This window comes from Tiliqua scincoides, chromosome 10 (genome assembly GCF_035046505.1).
Source record: "Tiliqua scincoides isolate rTilSci1 chromosome 10, rTilSci1.hap2, whole genome shotgun sequence".
Lineage (NCBI taxonomy): Eukaryota > Metazoa > Chordata > Lepidosauria > Squamata > Scincidae > Tiliqua > Tiliqua scincoides.
The window spans coordinates 28,441,188-28,466,748 of record NC_089830.1 but is presented as its reverse complement, the minus strand read 5'-3'; the positions used below and the strand labels follow the sequence as shown (position 1 = coordinate 28,466,748).

Genomic DNA, 25,561 nt, shown 5'->3' with positions numbered 1-25,561 from the left:
CAGCCCTGATATTTACCCGCACAAATGAACTCTCAGGACCGGCTCATCCATGAGGCCAAACGAGGCCATTGCTTCAGGCAGCATTGACAGAGACTGCCTGCTTCCATCCCCCCGTTCCTCTCTACTGCTTCTCCTCCCACTCCCTGAACTGGAAACAGAAAAATGTGGCAGGGTCTGAGGTTTGTATTGGGGGCAAACATTCAGCAGCCACCTCAGGTGCTGGCTGGACCAGGAGATGCACTTCCCTTGCTTTCCTCCCACCAGCTGCACCTCAGACCCTGCTGTGAATGTCTGGCCATGCAGACATTCTGGTGACCTCAGTGGGACCAGCTCTTCCCCCACTCCTCCAGCTCAGGCCACTCAAAGCAGCCCCCCACCCCAGAGACACACAGGAAAGTAAGGTTAAATTAATATGCATTTATTTTGTACATGGGAGGAATGCCCCCTCCCTCAGGCCTGGCTAAAGCCAACCCCCACCTTGTCCTGCCTCACCCATCCACCCCCTGGACCTGTGAGGGAACTGGGTAGCAGCAATGAGGAGGGGGAGGATCAACACTGCAGTCCTCATTCCTCCTTTGCTGTGCAGTGTGTGCAGGAGGGTGGCGAGGTGGGGTGGCTTCCAGGGGGAGTGTGCTCAGTATGTTTTGGGACTGAATGAATACGGGGGCCTCCCTGGAGAGTGTCTCGAGGACCTCACTTGCTCCTGTGTCACTGCCAGGCCTGGCAAAGGAGGAAGGGCAGGGAGCCTCCTTTCCAACCAGCTGCAAGCCCCCCCCCCCCGGCCCTTTTTGAAGAAGAGCAGCTCATTCTTGGGGTGCTTCGGAACACTGCCACAGCATTGTCAAGTCCCAGCCATTGAGGAGAAGCAGAGAAGGATGGAAGCAACAGGGGGTGAGGGTGGCAGGGAGGCCTGGTCCTTTTGGGCCCCTGCCCCATCCAGGCCCCAAAGTCCTCACACCTGCGATTCAGCCTCATGCTCTTCCCTGGGCCGCCTCTGCTGCTGCCGCTGCTGCCGTTGCCCGGGTCTCCAGCGCAGCCGGGAGAGGCAGGAGTGTCCCAGGTGTGAGACGCGGTGCAGCTGGACCCGGACACATAAGACCTCGCCCGTGGAGATCTCGGAGAAGAAGGCCCGATCCTGGGACAACGATGCTTCATTCTCCGCCAGCTCTGGGCTCTCCAGCACGGCTAGAATGTCTTGGCGCTGGACTTGGCTCTGCAGGCCCCGCACATCTAGAAGGGCCACCAGGTGCTTCTTCCTGCAGGAGAAGGAGGCAAAAGTCTGTCAACCTCCGGGCTCCACCATCAGGAGCACTGAACAACATGGAGCATATGGGAAAGACAGCCAAGGTGTGTGGAAGCCTTGAGCCTTGGAAATGCTCAACTCTGGTGCCCCCCACAGGCCAGGCCAGTGAAAGGACACCTGGGGCAGAGTCACTTGTGTAACCCCTTCTGTTGCTCAGACTGCAGCCATGTGCAGCAGCTCCCAGGAGTGTTTGGGGCATATTCGGCCACTGCCTTGGGGAGCATGGCTGGTGAGGGCCTCTCTCTGTCTGCGGCGTGGAGAGCTACTACCATTGAGCTGCTTCTGCCCAGGCGTGTTCCTCCCCTCACAAGCAGAAGTCCCATGACTCCTGGAAGGGAGGAATCAGGCAATGTGAGGAAGGCTGCCTGAAGAGGCTGTGCTGGTTTGGCCTGGGCAGGAAAAGGCCTTTGAAGCCTGCTGTGCTCTGCTGGCCTGGGAACAATACGAACCTCAGAAGAGCCCTGCTGGATCAGGCCAAAGGCCCATCTAGCCCAGCTCTCTGTATTTCAGTGGCCCACCAGATGCCACAGGAAGCCCACAAGACACCTGCTTCCTGGTGCCATAAGAACAGCCCCACTGGATCAGGCCATAGGCCCATCTAGTCCAGCTTCCCGTATCTAACAGCGGCCCACCAAATGCCCCAGGGAGCACACCAGACAACAAGAAGACCTGCAAGGCGTCCTGGGAATTGTAGTTTAAGAACATAAGAACAGCCCCACTGGATCAGGCCATAGGCCCATCCAGTCCAGCTTCCTGTATCTCACAGCGGCCCACCAAATGCCCCAGGGAGCACACAAGACAGCAAGAGACCTCATCCTGGTGCCTTCCCTTGCATCTGGCATTCTGACATAACTTCCTTGCATCTGGCATTCCGAGGTAGCCTACTACTAAAACCAGGAGGCTGTAAATATGGCATGTAAACTGCAATGGACTTTTCTTCTAGAAATCTATCCAATCTTCTTTTCAAGGCATCTAGGCCAGTTGCCATTGCCACATCCTGTGGCAAGGAGTTCCACAGGTTAAGGACCCACTGGGTAAAGAAACATTTCCTTTTATCTGTTCTAAAATCATCATAAGGATGAGCCCCAGCAGAGCAGGCCCCCAAGCGAGAGAGAGGGTCTCCTTCGGGATGCCTGCGGCCAGAGCCCGCCTCCAGCCGCCCAGTGTTATGCTTCTGTTCTTCTCTCTGCCGCCCTGCTGTCCTGTCCTGTCTTGTCCGGTGTGCCGCATCCCCTCATGATGGAGTTTATTTCAAGCCCAGCTACTTCGGATGTCTCTTTAACTTCAGGAAGCTGGCATCAGGCCCACACAATCAGCAGAGCCCCGTTTTGCTGGCTGTCCAGCAGCGACACAGGCAGAGGGGGGTGAACAGAGGGAGGACCGCACACGGCTGATGGCTTGGTTAATGGCCCCTCAGAGGAGCTTTTTCCCCAGCACCGGGGGCCTGCAGTGGGGAGGGGAAACGGCCAGCCTTCTCAGAAGGATCCTGCCTAATTAGCCCCTCACATCCGCCCGCTCCCACTTCGCGCACATTGTTCCCACTGCCTGCCACTTGCCCAGGCGGAGCAGCCAGGCAGTGCCTCCCTTGCGGAGACCGACCTGCTCAGCCGTGCCACTTCCTTCTGTGGACATTTCCTGCGCAGGAACTAGAGGCTATCAGAAGGGTCTGTGCTGGGTGGCTGGTCCTCTCATACCTCCCCTGCCCCAGGGTACCTGAGCTCCACCAGAGCACTGCGGCCCCAGAAGAGCCCTGGCTCCATGGGACTGATTTGCACCTATAAGCTCCCAGCAGGCTCAGCTCCTGGGGGCATCTACAGTTGGGATGGGAACGATCCCTGTCTGCAGCACTGACGAGTTGCCGCCCTCTGAGGTAGTCTCTGCAGGGCTAGAGAGGGCCAAGGGTCTAGTGCTGGCTCCAGCAGCCCCCTTGTGCAAGCGGCCTGCTATGGCCACCAGGCAGAGCATTCCTTCTGCAGCCTCTCTAAGGTGGCAAAACTCAAAGGGGGAGAGGAGGGCTGTCTTTTCCCTCAAAGCGGCAGCTCCATGACGGAGAAAGAAGGGCTGCAGCCATTGGAGATTAACTTGAGATAGCACGTTTCTGCCTGCTTCCAGGGGTCTCTTGGGGAACAAGTGAAGCCCCATCAAGGGGGAGGGGAGGCCATTTTCTGCTTAGCCTCAAAAGGTTCTGCCCCTTAAACACTCCTGAGCCACAATCACAAAATGGGTTATTTCCCCCAAACTTTTTTTGGTAACCCTGCTGGCGTCAAAAGGGGGTTTCCGCTTTTAACGCGTGTGCAGAGCTCTGGTTCTTTCTTTCCCTTGTGATTTATTGGAGCCAGGGCAAGAAGGTCCCACTGGCTTTGTGAGCACAAACAGCAGGATTTCTGAGCATCCTGGGGTGGGGGGTGCTGTAGGCTGGCTGGTGTTGGAGACAGAGAGCTGGGCAAGTGAAGACATTTGGTCTGTGCCAGGCGGGCAGCTCCTCACACTTTTTCTCTTTGGCTCTCCGAACAATTCTTTGGGGCCTTGATGGGTCCCAGAGCCCTCTGCAGCGCAGCACAGCCAGCGTGATTCTTGTCCTGCTGCCAGCACAAAATGGCAGCCTGGCAGGAAGTTGCTACCCAGCCCACTTCCTGTCTGAAGTCCAGTCACTTGTTTTGCTCCTGCGGGATGCCTCTCGCTTTTTTTTTTGTATGTGTGGTCAAGAAATCCTCCAGCCCAGAAGGGTCCAGATAAAACAGGAAACGTCCGTCAGCCACACTTAACGGGCAATCTGTCGCCTCTGAGACAATTCCTAAGGATGCAATAAGCAGGAAGACGGAAAGGATAACAAACAGAGGAGACACGATAAGGCTGCGACTTCGCCCTCCTCAAGTGACGCAGTCGGTTGGCAGCTGAACGGAGCAGTGCGGGCAGTGTGGAAGGGAGCATATTTATAACCCACCAGCAGCCTTCCCTTCTCCTGAGAAACTGGCGATGACACAGTTAGCTTCCAAGAACTGACTGCTCATGGAGGAAGGAGCCAGGGCTCTCTTGAGCAACAGTCCCTGCCTCAGCTTCCCCTTCAGGGAAGCTGGCAGTTCTACTGGGAAAAGGAGCTCTGAATGGAGGGGTGCTCTTTGGAAACAGGAAAGAGTAGCACCTCTCTGGCGGAGGTGGGGGGTGGCGGAGTTGGGCCACCGTGTCCAGCTTAGCACAACTTCTTAACAAGCTGAAGTGGAAGGAAGTCCTACAGCCTCCTCAGGTTGCTGGTCCCCCAGAGAGCTGCTCTCCACCCGCGTTCCCTCCCTGTTTTCACTGATGCCTGGTGTGACGCTGTGCCTGGTGTGACCCTGTGGCCAAGTGCTCCTGGAAAGTCCCTCCAGTGAAAGGCAGCCCTGCAGCTGCCCCCGTCACCCCTCGACCCCAAGTGCAGCCCCCAGGTGCATGGGGGAAGCAGTCGCCTCCAAGGAGCGGGTGGCCTCACCAGTACAGTAGTCCGCCCTGGGCTCCAGACGCATCCTCGGTGGCCACGTGCCATCTTGTCATGCTGCCCACATCCCCACCTGAGAGCCCTTTTCCTCTGACCGGAGCCATGCCCTGATTGATGCTTCCACTCAAAACTTTGATCTGCAGCTTGTTTGTTCCTGTGCATGGAACAAGGCCGTAGGTCCCAGCAGGGATGGCTGTGGGCCACCACCCGTGGCCATAGCCACCTAGCCTCGTGCTGTCCTGGTTTGTATTGACTCAGTGACCCTGGCTGCAGCAGGGGGAAGAGGGGCAAGTGCCTGGGTGGTGCAACACTGGGAATTGGGAGGGGTGGAAGAGCTGCTGGACCCTGAAAGTTCTGCCACTCCCTAACAGCTGCTCAGAAGGGAACAACGTCGGGGTGTCAGAGGCCACACAGTCTGATGCAGCCCAGTTCCAAGCAGAGGGCTCTGTCTAGACCAGGTGTCCTCCCAGCTCAGGGATTCGGCTTGTCAAAGGCTACTGGCAGTGACAGCTAAACAGAGCCTTCATCTCAAAAAAGACATAGTGGAAATGGAAAAGGTGCAAAAGAGAGCGACTAAGATGATTACGGGGCTGGGGCACCTTCCTTATGAGGAAAGGCTACGGCGTTTGGGCCTCTTCAGCCTAGAAAAGAGGCGCCTCAGGGGGGACATTATTGAGACATACAAAATTATGCAGGGGATGGACAGAGTGGATAGGGAGATGCTCTTTGCACTTTCACATAACACCAGAACCAGGGGACATCTACTCAAATTGAGTGTTGGGAGAGTTAGAACAGACAAAAGAAAATATTTCTTTACTCAGCATGTGGTTGGTCTGTGGAACTCCTTGCCACAGGATGTGGTGACAGCGTCTGGCCTGGAATGGGTTATGCCAGATGCAAGGGAGGGCACCAGGATGAGGTCTCTTGTTATCTGGTGCGCTCCCTGGGGCATTTGGTGGGCTGCTGTGAGACACAGGAAGCTGGACTAGATGGGCCTATGGCCTGATCCAGTGGGGCTGTTCTTATGTTCCTAAACTACAATTCCCAGGAGGACTTGCAGGTCTTGTTGTCTGGTGTACTCCCTGGGGCATTTGGTGGGCCGCTGTGAGATACAGGAAGCTGGACTAGATGGGTCTATGGCCTGATCCAGCGGGGCCGTTCTTATGTTCATCATCAGGGGCAATCTACCTCTGAGTGCCAGATGTTGGGGGACAGGCAATGAGTGGGGGCTGCAGCCTCCTTGGCCAGCTTCTGGGCCTCCTCCCAAGGCAGCTGAGAGGCCTATGAGAGGCAGAGAGCCAGGCGTTCATCGAGCCCAGCAGCAGGATCACTTTCTGTGCTGCCTATTTCTTTCTGGGCTTCAGATCTGGAAGCTGTCCAGGGAAGGGGTGCCAAACTAAACCCTCCGTCTCCCCCTTCCCCAGTTCCAACACTCACTGCACATCGGGGAACTCCTTTGCGAGGAATCCCACTTCCATCTGGATGGCTGGGGTGTCCTCCAGTTCAATGATCCCCGCCAGGTATGGCACGGCAGAGTCCAGCCAGGAGGAGGCAGATTCCTGTAAGGAAGGGAGGGAGATGGCGGTGGTCAGGCCAGGGCAGCAAGAGATTCGGGTGGGGAAGGCAGTTAATTATAGATGAGCCCTTGCTGGTCTTCTCTGGAGATGGGAGAGCTGATGGGCCCCGTCTGTAAACAAGCACCAGGAAGTGACCTTTTCAAACAAATCATGAGTGACCCATGGAACTCCCTGCTGTGGGACACAGGGAGGTGAAATGGCCTGTGCCAAAAGGGATCTGATAAACAGGGAGTTTAGCAGGTCAGGGCTGTCCCAAGAGACAAACGCTGAAGCATCCTCAAGTTGGAGGTTAAGAGTGTGTGCATGTGTGTGATTAAAAGTGGAAGAGAGGGGGATGGAGGGGCCGGGCCCGCCCCCTTGCTGGCTTCCTGCAGCCTCTTGCAGCCCCCTCCCACTCTTCTCATGGCCAGATCTTGAGACGAAGCTGAGAAAAGCAGCGGAGGGAAGGGGACCGGGGTAGGGGCAGGAAGGGGTCCTGAATCCATCTTCCATCCCCACCTTCACCTCCAAGCTCCTCTCTCAGCCCCCTGCTTCACTGTACCCACAACAGGCTCTGCTGCTGCTACCCCAATTGAGGATTAAAAAAGGGTTCTCGGGCCCTGTCTTCTGGAAGGGGCATCCCCCCCCCCCAACTCACCAGCCTCGTGAAGAATTCCTGGAGCTGCTTCGCCTCACTGCGGAGCTTCTGGGCCACTTTGCCCCTCATCTTGGAAGAGGTGCAGATAATCTGGACCCGCATCAGGGGTCGGACGTACTCAATCAGCACCCGGCGGTGCACCTCCTTTACCAGCATCTGGGTGGTCAAAGCACATCCAGAAGAAGGAAGGGGCCATCAGTGGTGGAACCAGCCAGGATTTCTGGGGCATGATGGGGGACACTGGGTCTGGAGGTGCCCTCAGGCAGGGAGGGGACTTCTTTTTCTCCCCCCGGCCCTGCTCCCAAACGTGAAGGGCAGTGTGATGCGTGAAGTGAAGGGGGTGAGACTCTTGTCCAAGAGAAAGACGGGGTCCTTGGCTGGCTCCCTGCCCTGGAGGCTGCCATCAAGGCCAGGAGCACAGCCAGGCGCAGAAGAGGAACTCCAGTGCTGATGCCTTTTGCTGGTCCAGCAGTGACTACTCGAACAGACTCTCTGTGGATTTCAGCAGGGCCAGCCCATTTACGAGGCCGACTGAGGTGGCTGCTTTGGGTCACTGATGTGTCACTCCAGCAGCAGCAGCTTGAGGTGCAGAGGCTCGTGCCCTTACGAGGGTCTCTTGTGGCACTACAGGGGCTCTTGTGTGCCCCCCCTCCTATCATCTCAGCTGCTGCCCTTGTGCTGCCAAAGCCAACTGTGTGCCAGCCTGGAGACTCTCTCACCTGGTACGGCTGAAGCTCCATCCTGCTCAGCTTTTCGGTGTGCTCTGCAAGGAGTGCCATGATGGTGGGGAAGGCCTCTGAGTTGCCCAGCCATTTCCTCTTCATTAGCTTGTGGAAGTAGGGCTGTGGGAGGGGTGTGTGAGAAGAGGCAGAGTGAACTGTTGGTGGAGTAAACTGTTGCATCCAGGGAGCAAGAGTGACTTTCTGGGTGGGTGGGGGCTCACAGGCTGACCCCCCCCACAGAAAATGGGCTGACAGGGCTCCTGAACCATTAGCAAAAGAGGAAATTTTCCGGCAGGTGCCACTTTTGTCCCCTGCCAGCGTGGCTGTGTTGGCTCAAGAATCGAGAGGGAGCCCAGAGTCTGTGCACGTTGCAGCCCCCCTTGCCGCCAGCAGCCATGATGGTGCAGGGCTCTGAGTAGGATTCCAGCCCCCCCACCTGTTCCCCACTGCTGTACTGCTGGAAGCCAGGCTCACCGGCCTTCTCTGCAGCTGGTACCTTGAGCTTTTGGAAAAGCTGCTCCGCCAGCACGTGGTTGCAGATCCGAGTCACCCTGTCAAGGGAGGTGTTTGCCTGGCGCTTGGCTGCCTCGCTCTCAGGGTGGCCAAACCTTGCCAGGCGCTCAGCATAAGCCCTGCAGAGATACTGTAGTCAGGGGGGTGTCTCACGCCAAGCACTGGAGGACATGGCATGAAAATAGTCACCCTGCCTGGCTTGGGGTCGGTGGGAGGAAAGCATAATTGCAAAACCAGCAGCCCCCAGCACTGCCCAGAAGGGGCTGGTTGGCAGCTGCCCATGTGGTGTCTCCAGTGCCCAAGACCAAAGGGGTTCACCTTCACTTACCGGAAAGGTGGACAGCAGTTGACGAGCGTAATGGTCCGCCCCATGTAGTTCTCAGTGGTGAGGCTGGTCTCCGCTTGCTCTTCGTGGAACCAGTCCACCTTCTTCTGGAAACTGGAGAGGGGCAGAGGAGAAGGAACCACTGGGGAGGAGTACAGTCAGGTGACAGAGGCTGCTACATACCCCTTCCAGCTCAGCAATGCCATGTTCACACTGCTATGCCCTTCGTCCCTGCCCCCTGGCACGTGTCTGTCCAGTGCCAAGTCACCCCTCTATCTCCAGTCCAGTTTTTTCCTTGTGCAAGTGATGGGCCAATGCACACAGGCACCGCGTTAACCAGCAGCTAACCATGCGTTAACCAGCAGCTGAATGTGTGGACTGGGCCCGGTGAGCAGCAGTGGGTGTGACGGAACAAGGAAGCTGCGTCTGTGGTCGTGGGCCTGGGGTGGCCCATTCACACATGCAGGCTATGACTAGGGGCAGCAGTTGTCAAGCAGCATGTGAACCTACTCTGGACCCTTCCCTGGGCTGTGCCCCCTCCAGGTTCCCACAGGGTGAGAGGCTCAGCAGGCCCTGCCAGGTGGGGCAGCCCTGTGGAGAGGCTTTGGTTTTCTTGCCCGTCAGTCACTGTCCCCAGCCACGGACAAACCAAACACATGTGCTCCCTGCAAGAAACACTTTGGGATGAAGCCCAGATAACAACAGCCCCTGGCCAGGCTCTGTCTATCTGTCCCAGAGCCCCCATTCCACCAGGCCCCTCAGCCTGCATCTCCACCTTGCCCAGGGTGTGGCTGGCGTTTCCCTACCACAGGTACTTCTCTTGCAAGGGCTATTTGAAGCGTATGGCACGAGGTGCTGGGTGCCACCTATGGGGCTACAGTGACTCCCCATACAAGGGGGCTGGAGGTGGAGGAAGGACTATCTCCCCATGAGGGTACCTCCCTGCTAAGTGTCGTGCCAGCGCCAGTCATTCCTCCCCACCACCCCTCTTGTGGACAGGCTGTAAGAGAAGGCATTCCTGTCTGGCCTGCGGGCAGCTCTGGCATTCCCTGCAGTGACACAAGGGAAGCAGATACTTTTAGGAGAAGCAAATGAGGTGCTGGGGACTGAACTGGGGCCTGCCTTGGGCGGGGAAGGTTGGTCGCCCCTTCGCCGAAAAACGTCTGTGCTGCGCTTCCCTGCACCTTTCTCCAGGGCTCTGTTCCATGGGGGGCGACAGGGAAGCCCCAGGCCCAAAGCGGTGCTACAGTGTCAGGTGCAGCAGGAGTTGTCAGGTGCCCCAGAAGCCCGTGCGGCCAATAACCCCTGGCTCTCTTTGGACTGACTTTGCCAGATGGGCTGAAACATCAGAACCCAGAAAACAAAACTCATGGGCTTCACCACTGGGCCCAAAACAGCCCCCCCCCCGCACTCTGGCTGCCATTCCTGTGGCAGACACCGCCTGCCTGCTCCCCGAGAACCCCCCTGCCTGGCCTGCTCAGGTGATACCTCTGGAGGAATCTGGCCAGGCTGGTCAAGCAGCAATGCGCCATCCGCATCCCGAAACTGTCCGTGATCTGAGGCGCTTTTTCCGCATGAGCCTTTAACACCTGCAGAGAGAGAGAAAGACCCAGTGTCCGTGGAGGGGCAGGAGAGAAGACATCCCACCAAGGATAAAGAGCGACCCTGAGAGAAAGCAGGGGAGGTGCAGGCAGGTGGGGCCTCAACAGGGCCACTGCTCATGGGAATTGCAGGTGAAGGCCCCTCACAGTTCCCAGAATCTCCCATTTAAAAGATCTCAGATGCTGGGAAAGACTGCGGAGTGCTGCAGCCAGAACGCCACTGAAAACTCAGCAAAGACCAGTGAACGCTGGACTCAGCAGGCAGCTCCACATGTCCACAGCCCCTGGGATTCCCTGGGTGGAGCGAGCTGCCCACTTCCCCCACTCTTTGGGCACACCACTTTCTGCTGCCCAGACTCGGTCGCTGAGTTTCCCGATCATGTCACGAGCAACAAAACATGGAGTTTGCTGCACCTGAAGAAAACACAGCAGCTGGCAGGCGTGCAAGTGAAGGACGGGGAACTGAGAGTAACACATGTGCGCCTGGAGGGCTGGGCAACTAGCTCTGTGGACCACGATATGATCCTCAGAGCAAAGAAAAAGGAACCGTGGGTGTCCCCTGGAAACCCACTTCCTCCTCCTCCCAGGAAAGTGTGAACATCTGGCCTGCTGAGCACATGAAGCTCTTCTTGGTTCATCCCCCTGCTGAGCTGCATCCACTGAAGGGCAGCAACTCCTCAGGGCTAAAGAGACAGAAACCTCTCCCTGCTCTGCCCCCCTGAGGCCGTTTTGGAGGGGAGAGGCGAGGACTCTTGCGTGTAGCTGGGGCGTGCAAGCTGGGGGGGGGGGAGCTCTCACTACTGAGCCACTTTTAGGCCTGCAATGCTGAACTTTCTCAGCAGGGGCCCAAGGCAACGAGGGTGAGGCCAGGGGGGGCTCGAGGAAAAGGAGGAGGGGTTGAAGCCAGCGTGCAAAGACCCATCAGTCTTGGGGAAGCCGGGAGTCGGACGTACGGAGATGACTCTGCTGGAGAGGCTGCTCTGGAAGCCGTCGTCCTTCTCCTCCTGCACCCACCGCTCTTCCTCCCTCTGCAGCTCCTGGTTCATGTCGCTGACAATCTTCTCCTGGGAAGAAGTGGCAGCACAGCACGTTGGTGCCCATGGCAGAGGGAAACAGCCAGTGGCTTGTCTACGGGTCCAGGAACATTCTCACGAAAGAGAGGGGCACGGGGTCCCTCTAAGCAACTGCTTCCTCTTCCTCCAGATCCCCCCATATCACCAGCTGTGCAGTATGACTTGCATATTAATTACACTTTGATTCTCTTCCTAGAAGCTGGCACAGCCTGCGTGCCCCACCTCTGCCCACACCCTTACAGCAGCTCTGCAAAGTGGTCAGGCAGAGCAGAGCGGCTTCACCGTTTGCAACTCTGTGTTACCTGAACAGCTGTGATGCAGGCCTCTTCCAAGAGCAGCTGGGTCTCGGGGGACAGCAAGGGGCCGAGCTCCTGCGCCTTGACCAGGGAAGCGATTTCAGCTCGGCCCAGCACCTCTCTGGATGGTGGGGAGAGAGCAAGGAGTACCTTGGCCAGCCCAGCACAAGCCCTTCCCTTTTGCCTGCAGCAGGGATGCAGGAGCCCTCTGCCCCCCATTGATCTACTGCTGCCCCTCCATGCAGCCGCCCCCCCCATGCAAGTTGCAGCAGCAGCAGATTGCAGGAGATCCAAGGGAGCCGCAAACGTGAGGTGCCTTTCACCCAGAGCCTGCCGCTGCCCCTTCCAACCGCCAACACAAGCTGCAGTTATCTGCTCCCTGCCCTGCCTGGAGATGATGCCAGTGAGCCAACTGGGACATTCGGCACACAAAGGGTGCACTCTCCCCCTCCACCCAAGGGTGCCTTGCTCAGCCCTCCTCGCCTACCTCTGATAGATGTTATTGCACCAGTCCAGGATGAAGTACAGTTCGGGGGTGGTCAGGCTCCTCTGGGCGACCTCAGCCAGGTGGCAGGCCAGCCCCTGGTGAAAACCACGCAGGTAGACGCTGAAGGCCCCATACTCCTTGGGGTAGGCGTGCAGCAGGTGGAACTTGACCGTGCAAAGGTCCTCCACGGCACACTTGGCCAGCCGGTCCATTTGCATGGCGAGGGGCCCAGCCCTGCCCTCCACACACTGGAGCAGCCTCTGGTTGACTAGCCGGCCCACCGCCTCCTCCCACTGCCGCTTCAGGGCCCTGGGCCGGGACCGGGACCCCTCTGCCGAGCCCCCCTTGGCCTCCAGCCACTGGCGGTCAGTCTCCTCCTCCTGCTCAATCACCCGCACCATGAGCTCCAGGGGGAGGGAGGTGCTCTTGGCCGCCAGGGCCTCAGCCAGCACCGCCCAGAGCTCCTTCAGGAGGGCCTCGTAGAGCAGGGCCACGTCCTTGGCCTTCCGGCTCCCGTCCTTCCGGGCCTCACCCCCCTCGGGGCTCTGCTGCCCATCCTGCTCGCACTCGGCCTCCAGCTCGATGATGTGCTCGTCGGCTGTCAGCAGGTCCCTCTGCTGGATCAGGTTCAGGATCTCCAGAACTGCAGGGGCCACAGGGAGAAAGAGAAGGCCAATATGTGGGGGGCAGGCCAGGCTGGGGCTGAGTGGAGGCATGTCTCACTGCATTGGGACTGAGTGGAGGCATCCCTCACTGCCTGTCCAAGTTGGCCAGGACCTCTTGGTCAAACACTGGTGCCCCTGGCAGTATGCCACTCCAGGCTGCAGAAGAGAAAGTCCTGAAATGCCCCAGGCCACAGGCAGCTCTTAGGGCTCCGCCAGCCTGCCTGAGCTGCCTGCAGTTGGTGGCCAGGCTGACAGCTCACTGCACTTTTGCCTCTGCTGCCAGCCTGCTCATTGGTCTGCGATCTGCTCTCTAGTTCTGGTCAGTGAATGACCTGGTGGTGGGCACACCTCTCATGCCTGGTGTCCTGGAACTTGGACAGCAAATCCTTGGCAGTGACAACCCCAGATCCCGCAGGTGCTTGCACTGGATCTGCACGGGTTGCCCACTGGAGTGCCTGGGCCCCAGCACAGCTCCTGGCATGGCTGAACTGTGTAGGAACAATACCACAGTCCACCATCACAGAACAGAAGCCACCATTTGGGGCTGGTGTCCTTCACGGTCTGATCTGGGGTCTGCCTTGTTCCTCGGGCAACCCAGGTGCTTTGAGAAAGGGGTCCTGAGTGGGGGGCTGCTGCTGGCATGCCCTCCTCCACCACCACCTCCTGCCCTTCCCCAGCCTGGACTATGCACTTGTCTTGAGCAGGGCAGCTCCCTCCCTCTGCCCCCCCCCAAAAGCACAATCTCTGGGGCCAGGTGTGCTGGGAAGCCAGTCTTTCTGGCTGGAAAGCCCCAACAGGTGTGGTCCTGGGATTACTCCACAGTGTGCCGAATGTTGCAGGGACCTGAGACAGCCCGGCAACAACAATGCTTCCCTTCCAGCACAAACCAGCGCTGGGGGGGGGCACTTCTGGCATCCAGACTCGGGTCTTCAGGAAGGAGTGAACCCAGAATGGTGGCAGCACCAGCCAAGACTCTCATCCCCCCATCTATCACCACCCCAGTGCACCAGGAACAAATACCCAGATCCTTTCTTTGGCCTTCTGGAGGCGACGGCTGTCTTGTGAAGGCCAGTTTCTGCACCTTCACCCCCAGGCTCTGCTCCAGACCCCTTGCCCTGATACTCTCACGCCAGCTTGTTCTGTTGGAGGGGGTTGGAACTGACCAAAAGCTTATCTAGCCAGTAGTGTAGCTAGAGGGGGGGCCAAATGTACTGCAGGCACCACAATATGCTACACCTGCAAGCGGCCCCTTCCACATGCCGTTGGAGCCATTCTGGGCAGCAAAGAGCAAGAGACGCTGTTTGGTTCAGTGAGCACCAGCGCATAGATGTTGCTGCCTGGAATGGCTCTGACAGCAAGTGGGAACGGCCGCTTACACTGTGCATTGTGGTGCCTACGCACTAACGCACTTACCATTCCCTCCCCATTACACTTCTGTGTCCAGCCTTGGAACTCCTGTGGACATGTGGTCTTGTGGGTCTAAGGCTTCCTCCCAGCGGTTGCCCTTTCTGTGGGGCTTCAGCCCCAACCTGAAGCTACCTCTTGCTCTTATCTGGGGCACCTTAAATGGAGGGTGGGGAAGCTTACTGGTGGACCTCGTCTCCAGATAGCAATGCTGTAGTTCTAGCAGTGTGTGCAGCCAGCCGGAGGTGACGGGAATGAGAGCACCAGCTCTTGGCCACAGTCCTCCTCCCACCTGGCCCAGCAAACACGTTGTTTAACTTATTGCTTCCTTTAACTGCCTCCTCTGTGTATTTATATACCGGCCTGCTACTGCCCTGCTGAGCGGTCCTGAGATGCCTGCATGGAGTGACAGTTGCACACAAATGCCACTGTCCGGCCGCTGTCAATGGGAGATCCAAAGTCCTCTGGTCCTATCACTGCTGTAATCTGTACAGCACTTTCCACTTATAGGAGGTTATTAAACCAGTCCTGTTACAGCCATAACTAGAGGTGTTTGAAAATGGTGTTATTTTACTCAGAAGTAATCCCACTGTGTTCATTAAGATTTGGACTATAATCTGTTTTACTCACCAGAAACACAAACAACTCTAGTCATAACACAACCACAGTTTGGTTTCCATAAGCATTACTCATGAATACCTAAACCATGGTTAAGGATTGACTGCAAAGTGGAATATTTTCTAACCATGGTTTGAAATGGACTTGCCACAGCCATGGTTAAATGTTTCATTGGCAGAGAGCAAGCCATGGTGAAACAAGCTTCCTTGCCTCTTCAGTTTTATGCTTGCAAAGTGATACAGCATGTGGCACCTTCCTGTACATGCATCTCTAGGGACAAGATTTAGCTTGGCAAGCTGAACTATGGTTTCAGTATAAGGTTGAAATCCTAACCAGGGTTAAGACAACAAACTGGTTAGTGCTAACCACGGTTATGTATTGTGTTTGTGCTAGGCCTGTGTCAGTGTCAAAGACAGAATGGAAAAGATAGGTGCCACATTTAACTAGACAAATGTCTGTTAATGTTACAGCAGGGGAGCTTTTGGTTTACACACAGTATGCTTTGTCTCAGAAGTGTTGGTATTGCTTCCCAGTCAGAGAGGCTGCTCCACTCAAAGCCACACCTTCTCCATACTGTACTTTTGTAGCTCACATGTTTTAGGTCAAGGCTGGGGACAAATTCCCAAAGGACAAGGTCAATCTGTTCGAGCAACCATAAAGAAGGAAGTTTAAAGGGGCAAAGTGTATCTCTTATGCAAGGGCGAACAGAGCTGTTTCCCCAGGCAGCTTTTGGGGGCTTCTGGACAAAACTGAGTCCACCCCATGGAATCTGCTCAGCAGCAGAAGGTGGGCAGAGAGGCTGGTGGCGGTCCAGGGCAGCCTTACGCAAGGCTTGTGGCTGCTGCAGTAGCAGCAGTTATTTAATCGAGGGTGACGAGGCCGTCGGTGACAGATTGTTCCCGGCACTGCAACTTCGAGAGAGGAAGGAATGCTCATTCCAGGCTTCTGAACCAAAGTTGAATGGCTTTGCATAGATTCCTAGCTTGCTCCACTCTCCCCAGAACTCTCAGAGACTTTTTCCTCCTCCCCCCCACCGCTGCCCCCGGCACATTCTCCAGCAAGGTCAATGGGCCACCTTCACAGACACTCCTGCAATCAGGAGGGGCAATCAAGCTGGAACAATGAGCCCGGACATCAAGCCTCCTCATTAGCCTCCCGCCAGCCCTGACCTGAGTAAACAGGCTGGCCCTGGAAGGTCACTGGAAAGCAGGCTTGCTGGAGCAGTCCCTGGGGAAGGATTTGCCAGAGATTAGTGATTAAAGCACAACTTTCAATCGCTGAACAGTTAGTCTGCAAGGGGAGGCCAGCTCATTGTGGCCGGAGCCAGGCGGCTCCCCAGGGTGGTGGGAACCTGCGGTGGGTGCAACCCGTCTCCTTCTGCTGTTGAGAACATGCTTGCCACATCAGATCAAATGGTTACATGAAACTGATTTCGGAAATGTGGGATGGACCAAAAAGGTGCCCAGATTTATTGGACTGCAGTACTTTTTAAAAGTAGTAGTAGTAGTAGTAGTAGTAGTAGTAGTAGTAGTAGTAATAATAATAATAATAATAATAATAATAATAATAATAAAGTAAGTATTAACAAGTAATTACTAATTAATAATAATGGGGGTGAAAGTTCTGAACATCATGAACATGACTACACTTATCATTTAAGGGAACTGCCCAGGGGCCAACTGCCTCTGGAAAGCACTGCCACACTTTGCCACTGCCAGTCTTCCTTTATAGTTGCAAAACAACACAAAAGTCTAACAGGACCAATAAGTTGTCAGCACTTCGAAAGCCAGCCCATCCTTGAGGCAGACTGAGGCAGGCACCAGAGGAAGCAGATTGCGGGGGAGAGCATTCACCTTCACTGCTCCTGCTGGAAGATAAAGAGCTGGACAGAGATCTTCCCCACACTTCCTCCCATTCCACTCCTTTCTTTTCTACTTCAGGGAGTGGGAGGAGAAGAGGTGGGCACAGCCCAAGATAAGGGGGCAGCATTTGGCCTACTGCTCCTGGAACCAGGAGGTCTTGGCCAGCCCTGCTCAAGGTTCTAGAAGGGGCCGGGACCAGGCGGAAGGATTCAGAGCTACATGGCCCCAGGTTCAGCCCAGCACCTCAGAAGCTAAGGAAAATTCTCAGATTAAACGGACTGTTGACTTGGTCCAGTTCCATTTTCACACCTGTAGGGCGGCTTGCCATTTGGGGTCTGCAGCAGTACCGAATCTCAGAACCATATAGCACGCTGCTGGGGCCCACATTCCCAGTGCCCTCTCGGCCCAGGCCCTGAGGTCCTTCGCATTTTAAGTACACCAGAGCCTCCTCTGTACTTTTAAGTGAAGAAGGGAAGGACCAGGGAACACTGACCCAAATCACCTCCAGAGATTTAAAAAGAGGAATCAACTAAGGGTTAACCTCTAGAATAACCTCTAGGGGCAGGAGGTCTGGTCTAGAGGGTAGAGCCTCCAAAGTTAGCTGGAAGATAACATCCAAAGGTCACCAGTTCAAGGATGGCGAGACCTTGAAGCAGCTGACAAGCCAAGCTGAGTGATTCCACCTGCTCTTGGTGCGAGCAAGAAGCGTCTTGGCTGCCCTCCATGTGAGAGATGGGGCTGCTTGCCAGCCTGTGTGGGAGAACTGGAGGCCAGAAGTGAGACCAAACTAGGAAGATCCATTCTGAAATGTGGTTGGTTCTTGAAAGAGAGAACCTCCATGATTGTAAAAATCCCCTTGAGGGGTTTAGAAACGCCTGCCTATGTATACCGCCTTGAATAAAGTCAGAGGAGTAATCCCATGACCAGAAAGGCAGTATATACAGGGTGTCCATAAAGTCCGTGTGCACTTTAAAAAAATTATAACTTTGTAAGTATTTGTGCTAGAAAGAATCTGTAAAAAGTATTAGAAAGCTTAGTGCGCCTAGTTTTTAGTAAAGTTATTGAGTATTTCTTCAACCCAATATTTTTAACAATTTTGCTAAACTTTAAAAATACTTCTTTTTCAGAATTTCTTATGACCCATGGCTTCAACGGAAGAAAAAGTAAACTGTGTCCTTTGGTTGGCTGAACTGAAATCTACTGTTGCTGTACAAAGAAAGTTTAGAACTGAATACAGTAAAGAACCACCTCATAGGAACTCTGTTACCAAATGGATGAAGAAATTCAAAGAGACAGGCTCTGTCCATGATAAGCCTCGGTCTGGCCCCCACGTTCGCCAGACTTGACTCCATTAGATTTTTTTTTATGGGGACATGTGAAAACAATTGTGTATGCAAGTAAACCTCGTTCATTAGAAGACTTTAAAGCTTAAATAACTAATGTGGTTTCAGGCATTACTGTAAATCAATTGGCAAATGTTTTTGGAGAACTGCAAAATCATATTACCCTTTGTATTAACTAGTGATGGTGGACATGTAGAAACTTAAAAAGTACAATAAAACAATAAAAAATATAGATTTTCTTCTTTCTAATACTTTTTACAGATTCTTTCCAGCACAAATACTTACAAAGTTATAAACTTTTTAAAATGCACATGGACTTTATAGACACCCTGTAAATACCGAGTTGTTGTTGTTGTTATGATGATGATGATGATGATGATGATGATGATGTTCTAGTCCTGCATCCCCTCTATCCCACTCTAATCTTTTGTCTAATCTTTTGTCCTTCATGCCCACAGATGCCCAGGATGACTTTCCTGTCTGGCTAGGAATACGGCCTGCCGGCAGCAGATGCCTATGTAACTGTCTGCTTCCTGACTTCCCACATGAATTCTTAACATGTCACGTCCTCATGGAGAGGAAAGAGCGGAAAGGCTTCCCCTTCTAACTGTTGGTGTATGATGAGGGCTAGTAACTTGTCCTCTGTTCCAAAGTTCAAACTGGAATTCTCAAAAAACCAGTCAATCTAATACTAACATGGCAATGAGGTCATCATGCCAGTTACTCTGCAAGAGCGTTCTGTAGTCCTGACTTTAACTATGATTCCATGGCTTCTTTGACTCCCGGTTGCTGTTTACATTCTAGTCCTCAACCTCTTGCTCTGAAGCCAAAGCCAGTCCTAGCACTCTGTCAGCATTTTTAGGAAAATATAGTAAAAGTACTATTGTATTGTTAATACAAGTACGGTACATGTACAACAGCAGCAGACAGTCACTGTCCTAGGAAGTGGCATTCCACTGTTTTCTCTTGCATAGGAGGTAGTGGTGTAGCTAGAGGGGGTCCCAAGTGCTAAGTTTTTCAGAGAGCCTCACCAGTGTGCAAGCAACCTGCCCCCCTCCAGAGGAGCAAAGCAGAGGTGTTCATTTGGCTCTGAAGGGGAAGGGCCACTTGCACACCGCAATGAGACTCCCTGCAAAACTTAGTGCTTTGCACTCCCTCTAGCTATGCCACTGGTAGGAGGGAATGCCTCTCCTGAGACAACTCCTGCTACAATCTGCAAACAGAGCCGTAAAGCCCTCTCAAACATGCACATGGTGCAAACATGCACCAAAGCAATCAGCAAATGAACAGATTAATCAACTAAACTCATACAATCAAATCAATGAAGGATTATTTAATGGGGGGGGGAACAGCCCTGGTTTTTGGTTTTTTAAAACATGAGCATTAAGGGTTCAGTGGCAGGAATCTCCTAGTGGTGGGGCAGCAGGAAGAGACTCTGATGTGGCAGGATTCAGGAACGGGCTGTGCTACTTGCTGCTTCTTGTGCCATGTCCCCCACCATTCTCCTTCTCAGCCAGCCTGGTGCCAACGGGCACCCTTGTGGGAGCAGAGGCAGGAGGGAAACACTGAGCACAGACTCACCTGAGAGCGGCTCTTTTGCCTTCGACTCCACCTCCCCAGGGAAGGTCGCTGGCTCCGGGGCCTCTGCCTGGCTGGGCTTCTCCACCAGTGAGGACCTGCGCACCTTGGCCCCCAGCCCGATCTTGAGAAAGGACATGCGCTTCATGGTGTCACTTCCCCCGCCATTCTCCTTCTCAGCCAGGCCACAGTCTAGGCTGCAGAGGCTCTCCTTGCGCCGCCCATTCAGGCGCTGGAGCAGGCTGAAGTCCTCTGAGCTGCGCCGTGTCTTTCTCTTTTGGGGGCTCCGGTGGTCCTGGTTGCCTTCTGCCAGGGGAATCATCAGGCGGCCCAGGAAAGACCTCCTATCGGAGCCCTTCTCCCCACTGGGAGACTTCTTGCCCAGGCGGAAAGGGGACAGCCCCACCAGCTTCTCCAGGGTTGCCCGCCGCCTGTAGCACCCCTCGGGGCTGCCGTTGAACAGGTCCCCCCCAAACTCACTCCCGCCTCCTGGGGAAGGGATTCTGCGGCCAGGGGAGCTGCTCCCCAGGAAGAAGTCCCGCTCGTTCTCCTCCAAGTCCTCCTCAAAGGGGTTGCCCCCCTGGCTCTCCTTCTCCAGGATCAGGGTCCCAGCACCAGTGGCTTCGCCGTTGGCCATTTTCAGCTTGTAGGGGTTCTTGAGGACTGGCATGGCAGCTGCTGCTCTGCAGGACCTGGGAATGGAAGAGGCAGAGGGTCAGGTGCATTCTGCGCATGCTCCAAAGAGCTCTGTGTGTAGCAAGGCTGCCTCCTGAGCCAGACTGTCTGCACTGCCCTGCCCTACCTGTCGGGGTCCTCTCCAAGCAGAGCTGGGGGGGGTGAAGGGGGGCTCTGGGGTCCCTTGCTGACCCCAAGGGTCAGCTGACCGCCTCTCCTGATTGTCCCACTCCTCCATTGGTGCCCCCAAAGTAGACTGTGGCCCCAGCGTTCACCTTGCTGATTGGGCAGCTGGGCCTCAGCCCGGTACAAGGTCTTGGCCTGGGTGGGAGAATAATTCCCCCCCCCCCCATGTAAATGAGTCTTAAGCCAAGAGGTGCTTCCAAGGATCACCAGCCAAGTGTGGAGGCATCCTTGGGGCAGTCAGACCAGCAGCACCACTGCCTCTCTTCCCTCTAGCAGCTCTCACCCCAGTTATGCAGGCCAACAAGCCCCACCTGACCACTGTGGGCCAGTCAGGGGCAAGCAGCTTCCTGGTGGGACTGGGCGGGGGAATTAAAGATGTTGGAACAGCTCTCCCACTTTCGGAAAGGAAGCAACGTGTTGCAGAGAGACATTTCTGCAACTGTCCCAGGGATTTTTTGAGGAGGGGGGATTTTGTTGCCCGCTGGCCAGGGCCTGGCTTGAGGCAGGAATCACCAGAATCCAGCCTGCTTCGGCCAAGGCTGCAGGCAGCAGCCATGAGGAAGAAGCAAAGGCGGGTGCTACCAAGCGGACCAGGAGCTCTAGCCGGGCCTGTCCTGCAGACCTCCGGGCAGCCAGGCCAGCTCTGCTCCCTCCCAGCCCTGGAGCACCACTTGCAAGCAAAGCCGGCTGGTGTGTGCGCAAAGAGGCTGGGGGGGGGGAGACTGAGGCGCAACCCGCTTTGCTGTGCAACTGATTGGGAGCAAGGCCCCAGGACCCCGTGGCAGACTGCCTGGCCAAGAGCCGCCACCCCCCTGCACCCAGGGCCAGGAGGGAGGCTGCCTGGGGAGTAACCGTGCAGGTCGGCCAGGGTGACCTTTGCACCTCTGCTCCTGCTCGGCAGCCAAGCAACAGCCAGGGAGGGAGCAGGCCAGCCCTTCCGGAGAGGAAAGCCCCTGCGCTAGGCTGGGGAACCGAGGAGCGCTACCTGCCCCCATGCCGCTGCTGCTGGGAAAGAGGCCTTGATCCTCCAGCTTCCTCCCCAACCCCTTGCCGGAAGGTGTGCAAAGGAACTGCCGGGCTGGGGAGTACCTGGACCTGCTGGACTCGGCCCGCCTCTCACCATGTGACTCCTGCACACTTTTGGCCAGCAGAGAGGCAGAGGAGGGAGGTGTGCCGCTTGTTCTCCCGTCTCTCCCCTTCCCTAGCCCAGGGACTGTCCTGCCAGTGAACTGCCAAGGGCCAGAGCCAGTGGCAAGGGCAAAGGGGGCCCCAGCCTGGAAAGGCAGCCATTGTCCCTCCTCCGAGGGCTGGCATTTCCAACACCCCTGAACAGAGCAGGCAGGTGGGCATCCGTCGTGGACAACGGGGGGGGGGGCATTTTGCTTTCATTCTGCTGAGTTTGTGTCCTGCAGTTTTCTCCAGGGAACTCAGACCAACCACAGACATGGTCCTTGCCCAGCCTGCCCCTCGTCAGAGCAGCCCTGAGTGGCTGGCACAGGTTGCCCAGGGACCTTCATGGGGATTTGAATGTGGAGCAGGGATTCTAGTGTCCCGCAGAGCCAGTCGCTTGGGCTTGCTGGCTCCTTCTGCTTGGGGTGTGCCCTGGTGGAAGGCTCAAGCCTGATGGTTCCCTTCCAGTACCGGGAATGCAGGAGATCCTGTAACTCTGAGCTCCATTGAAGTTGCGGGAGACGAGGAAATGACCCGCCAGGATGGAGAGGCAGGAAGCAGCCCCTTCTCCCTGGTGTGTGTGTGTGTGGGGGGGATCAGCGTTCAGAGCGACTCTCTCGGCCTCTTTGGGAGGTGGGCTGCCTGCAGTTGGGGATTTCCACACTGAGATGTGAGAAGCCCTGGAAGCCGGGAACTGCCTCACTCAGGCATGGCTCCTGACTACTGACAAGAATGCACTTTGCACATGCTCCAAGGTGCCCTTATCCTGCCTTCCAGGCTGGAATTCTGCTGAGCACCTCCTACCAAATTGCAGACTGCCTCTTTAGGAGTTGGGGCTTCCCAAACATCCCTCTCCTCCTCCTCCGTCTGCATAGGTGCTGCACAGAGAGGGTGCAACTCCTCACCAAGAGAGCTTTCAACCATGTGTGTGCAATTGAAATCATGGCATGCCCTTTCCCCTTCCACTCCCTGCTTTGTCTCCCTTCCCTCCCTCTGTGGTCTCCTTTGGGTCATAATCTGGATTGTAAGCCTCTTGGGGCAGGAAGCTCGATCCCAAAGCACCACACATGCACTATTTGTATATAACAGGCAGAAAGAGAACTCTGAAGGGGAGACGCCAGGGACTGCCAAATGTGTGGTGAAGCAAGGTTGGGGAGGGGTGGGAAGGGACAGATCATTGCTGGAGACCTTGATTTGGGGGGACAGACCCACAGAAGTGTCGGGTTGACGTCCACTTCAGGGTTGGGAGGGGCAGCTTTGCAAACCAATCTGCAAAAATGTCTCAGCCATGACCATCTTGGGCAGCCAGTTGGCCCAGGTGGATCCATCAGAATGACTGCCTGGTTGCCTACAGGTGATCCTTGCTCACCACAGGCGACCAGGCCAGGTCTTATTTTTACAGGCTGTTGAGACAGGAAGATGCCAGTGGAGGAGCAGGCCTGGGGAGGCGATACTGTGCGGCCAGAGAGTGCAGGCAAGAGGTTCAAAGAGAAAAGAGCGGAGCGAACCCTGCTTCTCCCCAGCTGTGACAGTTCTCTGGTTTAGTCCCCTGGCCCACCCCATGTCTAGGAGGTTTCCACACAGTAAGGGTTGGCACGCAGAAGGCAGGTAGTGAAAAGGAGCCCTCAACCACCATCAGAACCCCTTCAATGCTTGTTGCGCAAAGCAGGCTTCAGGGCACAACTCTTGCAGTGCGCGGCAGCACATTACTGTGTGCAAAGTCACAGCAAGGCAGTTACCTGAATGGAGAGCGGAATAAGCCGGCAAGTGTGCCACAGCCTTCCTTGCACTGCTGTGGGGGGGGGGGGGTGGCTTGTGTGCAAGTCATGTACAGAGGATGACTGGGCACTTTTGGGCAAGCCTCAGCACCCAGGGGTGAGCAGCTCCCACACTTGGATCATTGTGGGAAGCAGCATCAGGCTGGTGCTTCTCTCAGCAGCCACGCAGCGTGTATGCACCCTGTCTGTGGGCTGAGAACCCTGGTCCCAGAGAGGGCTGTCTGCACACCACACACATCACAGTGTTCGCTGCGGCTGCTGCAGTTGATCCTTGCTAGAAAGAACCCCGAGACCCTTCAGAACGGGTGACCCTCGCAGAGGAGGCAGAGACAAGTTTGCATGAAGTCGATTCCTAGAAATTTAGAACACTTTCCCAGACTGGTTGATGGAATGGATAGAGCCAGAGTTGGGGGGGGGGAGCACAGGGCATTCCGAAGACAAAAAGGCATCCCGACTATCTGGCTACACATGGGAAGAACAAGCAGGTACGACCTTCACCTGAGCAATGCTCCAGTTGCTCTCAGTGCTCCATCGCTTAAGCAACTGCAGGGGGGCCGCAAGGCTCCTACCTGGGTGTGTGCTCTTTGGGACAAATCCTGGCGCTCAGTCCATGCCCTGTCTGCGGAGTGCGTTGTCCCAGCCGCCAGCAGCTCCTCCAGCTTTGTACTGACTCCTTGGCAGTGGAAGCTGCCGGGTGCTGAAGAGGGGGGCTGGTTTTCTGGGAGGAAGCCCCTCCCAAGTGCCTGAATGACTCCAGCCTCAGCAGCTGATTTGCATAATCTGGGCAGCAGCTTCTGGCCACTGCTGGGTCTTGTTGAGCAACCCCAGCAGAGCTCTGGGTGGATTGGCCAGACTCCCACCTAAGGCTGGGTGAAGTCACCTGAAAGGCTGCCTTGGTCTGGGAGGGCCACCACTTCCTCTCCAGCTGGGCCTCTCCAGCTGTTGCTGCCTCCTCTTTCCTGGGTGCCATTCAGGATTGCCTGCCATTTCACCCGCCTCTGCCAGGAATAGGAGGTGGTGGTGAAGAGAGGGGGCCACACATTTGACTGTGACAACATGACTGTGAAACAAGACTTTGAGAAGTCCTTCCCCCATCAGTCTGAAAAGGACGGCTGCTATTTTTCCATGGGGACAGTGCCTCTAAAAAATATTAGCAACCCCTATCCCCCTACCCCTTTCCCCCCATCCTTTTGTCTCTGAGCTCTACCCGGGCTCCAAATTTTGGGGGACACTCCGCAGTGCACATCACCTGGCCCCACCTCCTGCACTTCAGGTTTAGGGGTGCCATCAACCTGGCAATCCCAGCCTCTGAGTATGAGCAGGCTGCCTCTCTACTCACAAGTATGAGACCCTAACCATTTTCTGCGCTTCTGGACACAGTCAGAGGACGAGATGTTCCAGGCAGACTCAGCCCCGGAAGCTTGAATAACATCAGAAGCAGAAGCTGGAATGCTGACAGCCATTTGCACGCATAACGTTCCTGGGATCCAGGGAAGGACACACTTCAAGAAGGACCTGGGCCCAGGCTACAACCCCTGGGAATTAGAGGTTCACTTGCAGATCCTGGTACTGTATTTCAGGAATGCCATTCCCAGCCTTGTGCCCCTCCCAACTGGGCAGGTCTTGTACGATCTGTAGGAGCAGACTGATGGAGTCATCTTAGAGCAGAGGCACATTCTGGGCACTGAGCTGCATTCCCAGATGGCAGGGATATGTGGCTGGTGGGGAGGCTGAGCCAAGCAGGTAGACCTGGGCTCCAAGTCCAGGTGGGAGCCCAGACCCAGGTCTACCTGCCCAGCAAGTGTCCACAGAAGCAATAAGCTCAAGCAGGAGCCCAGGTCTACACAGCAGGTAAACCTAGGCTCCAAGTCCAGGCAGGAGCCCAGGTCTGCCCACCCAGCAAATGGCCATAGAGGTGATAAGCTCAAGCGGGAGCCCAGATCTACCCAGCTGGTAGATCTGGGCTCCAAATTGAGAGCCCAGATCTACCTGCCTGGTTGATCTGGGCTCTGAAGGTAGTGCTCATGGCCCCTCCCAAATAGACACTGGATCCACCCCTGGTTCTAAGGAGATTCAACTCTCAGAAAGCTGGGAGGATTCAACTCAACCAGGTAGATTCAGTAAATTCAAATCTTCTGGCGTTACTGTATTTGACTAGCATATCTTACCTCTTGCTTTGATGTAAACACATTTTATTTTATTATGTATCAATGCATCAGCAATGTGTCATTGACAAATATTATATAGATGCTAGATAGGCGCTATATAGCGTTATA

At 55.5% G+C, this 25,561-nt stretch overlaps 1 protein-coding gene across 1 annotated transcript; it reads right to left on the bottom strand.

Annotated features, from left to right (window-relative positions):
- Positions 1-421: 421 nt before the first annotated feature.
- Positions 422-24,405, bottom strand: EXOC3L2 (exocyst complex component 3 like 2). The gene is made up of 12 exons (XM_066638516.1): positions 23,855-24,405; positions 19,480-20,168; positions 12,007-12,649; positions 11,526-11,640; positions 11,104-11,214; positions 10,038-10,138; positions 8,553-8,663; positions 8,208-8,343; positions 7,709-7,831; positions 6,990-7,145; positions 6,213-6,334; positions 422-1,256 (listed from the first exon to the last, which is right to left on the bottom strand). The coding sequence occupies exons 1-12, from the start codon at positions 24,253-24,255 to the stop codon at positions 953-955; spliced, it is 3,012 nt and encodes a 1,003-aa protein (XP_066494613.1). The 5' UTR covers positions 24,256-24,405; the 3' UTR covers positions 422-952.
- Between the last annotated feature and the right edge of the window lie 1,156 nt (positions 24,406-25,561).

Bases quoted from the DNA above. Each gene is read 5' to 3' on its own strand.
- EXOC3L2 (XM_066638516.1), bottom strand. From the start codon at position 24,255: ATGGCACCCAGGAAAGAGGAGGCAGCAACAGCTGGAGAGGCCCAGCTG. The intron at 20,169-23,854 runs GTAGGAGCCTTG...TTCCATTCCCAG, and splicing joins CCCAAAGAGCACACACCCAG to GTCCTGCAGAGCAGCAGCTG. The intron at 1,257-6,212 runs GTGAGTGTTGGA...CTTCTCCTGCAG, and splicing joins AAGGAGTTCCCCGATGTGCA to GAAGAAGCACCTGGTGGCCC.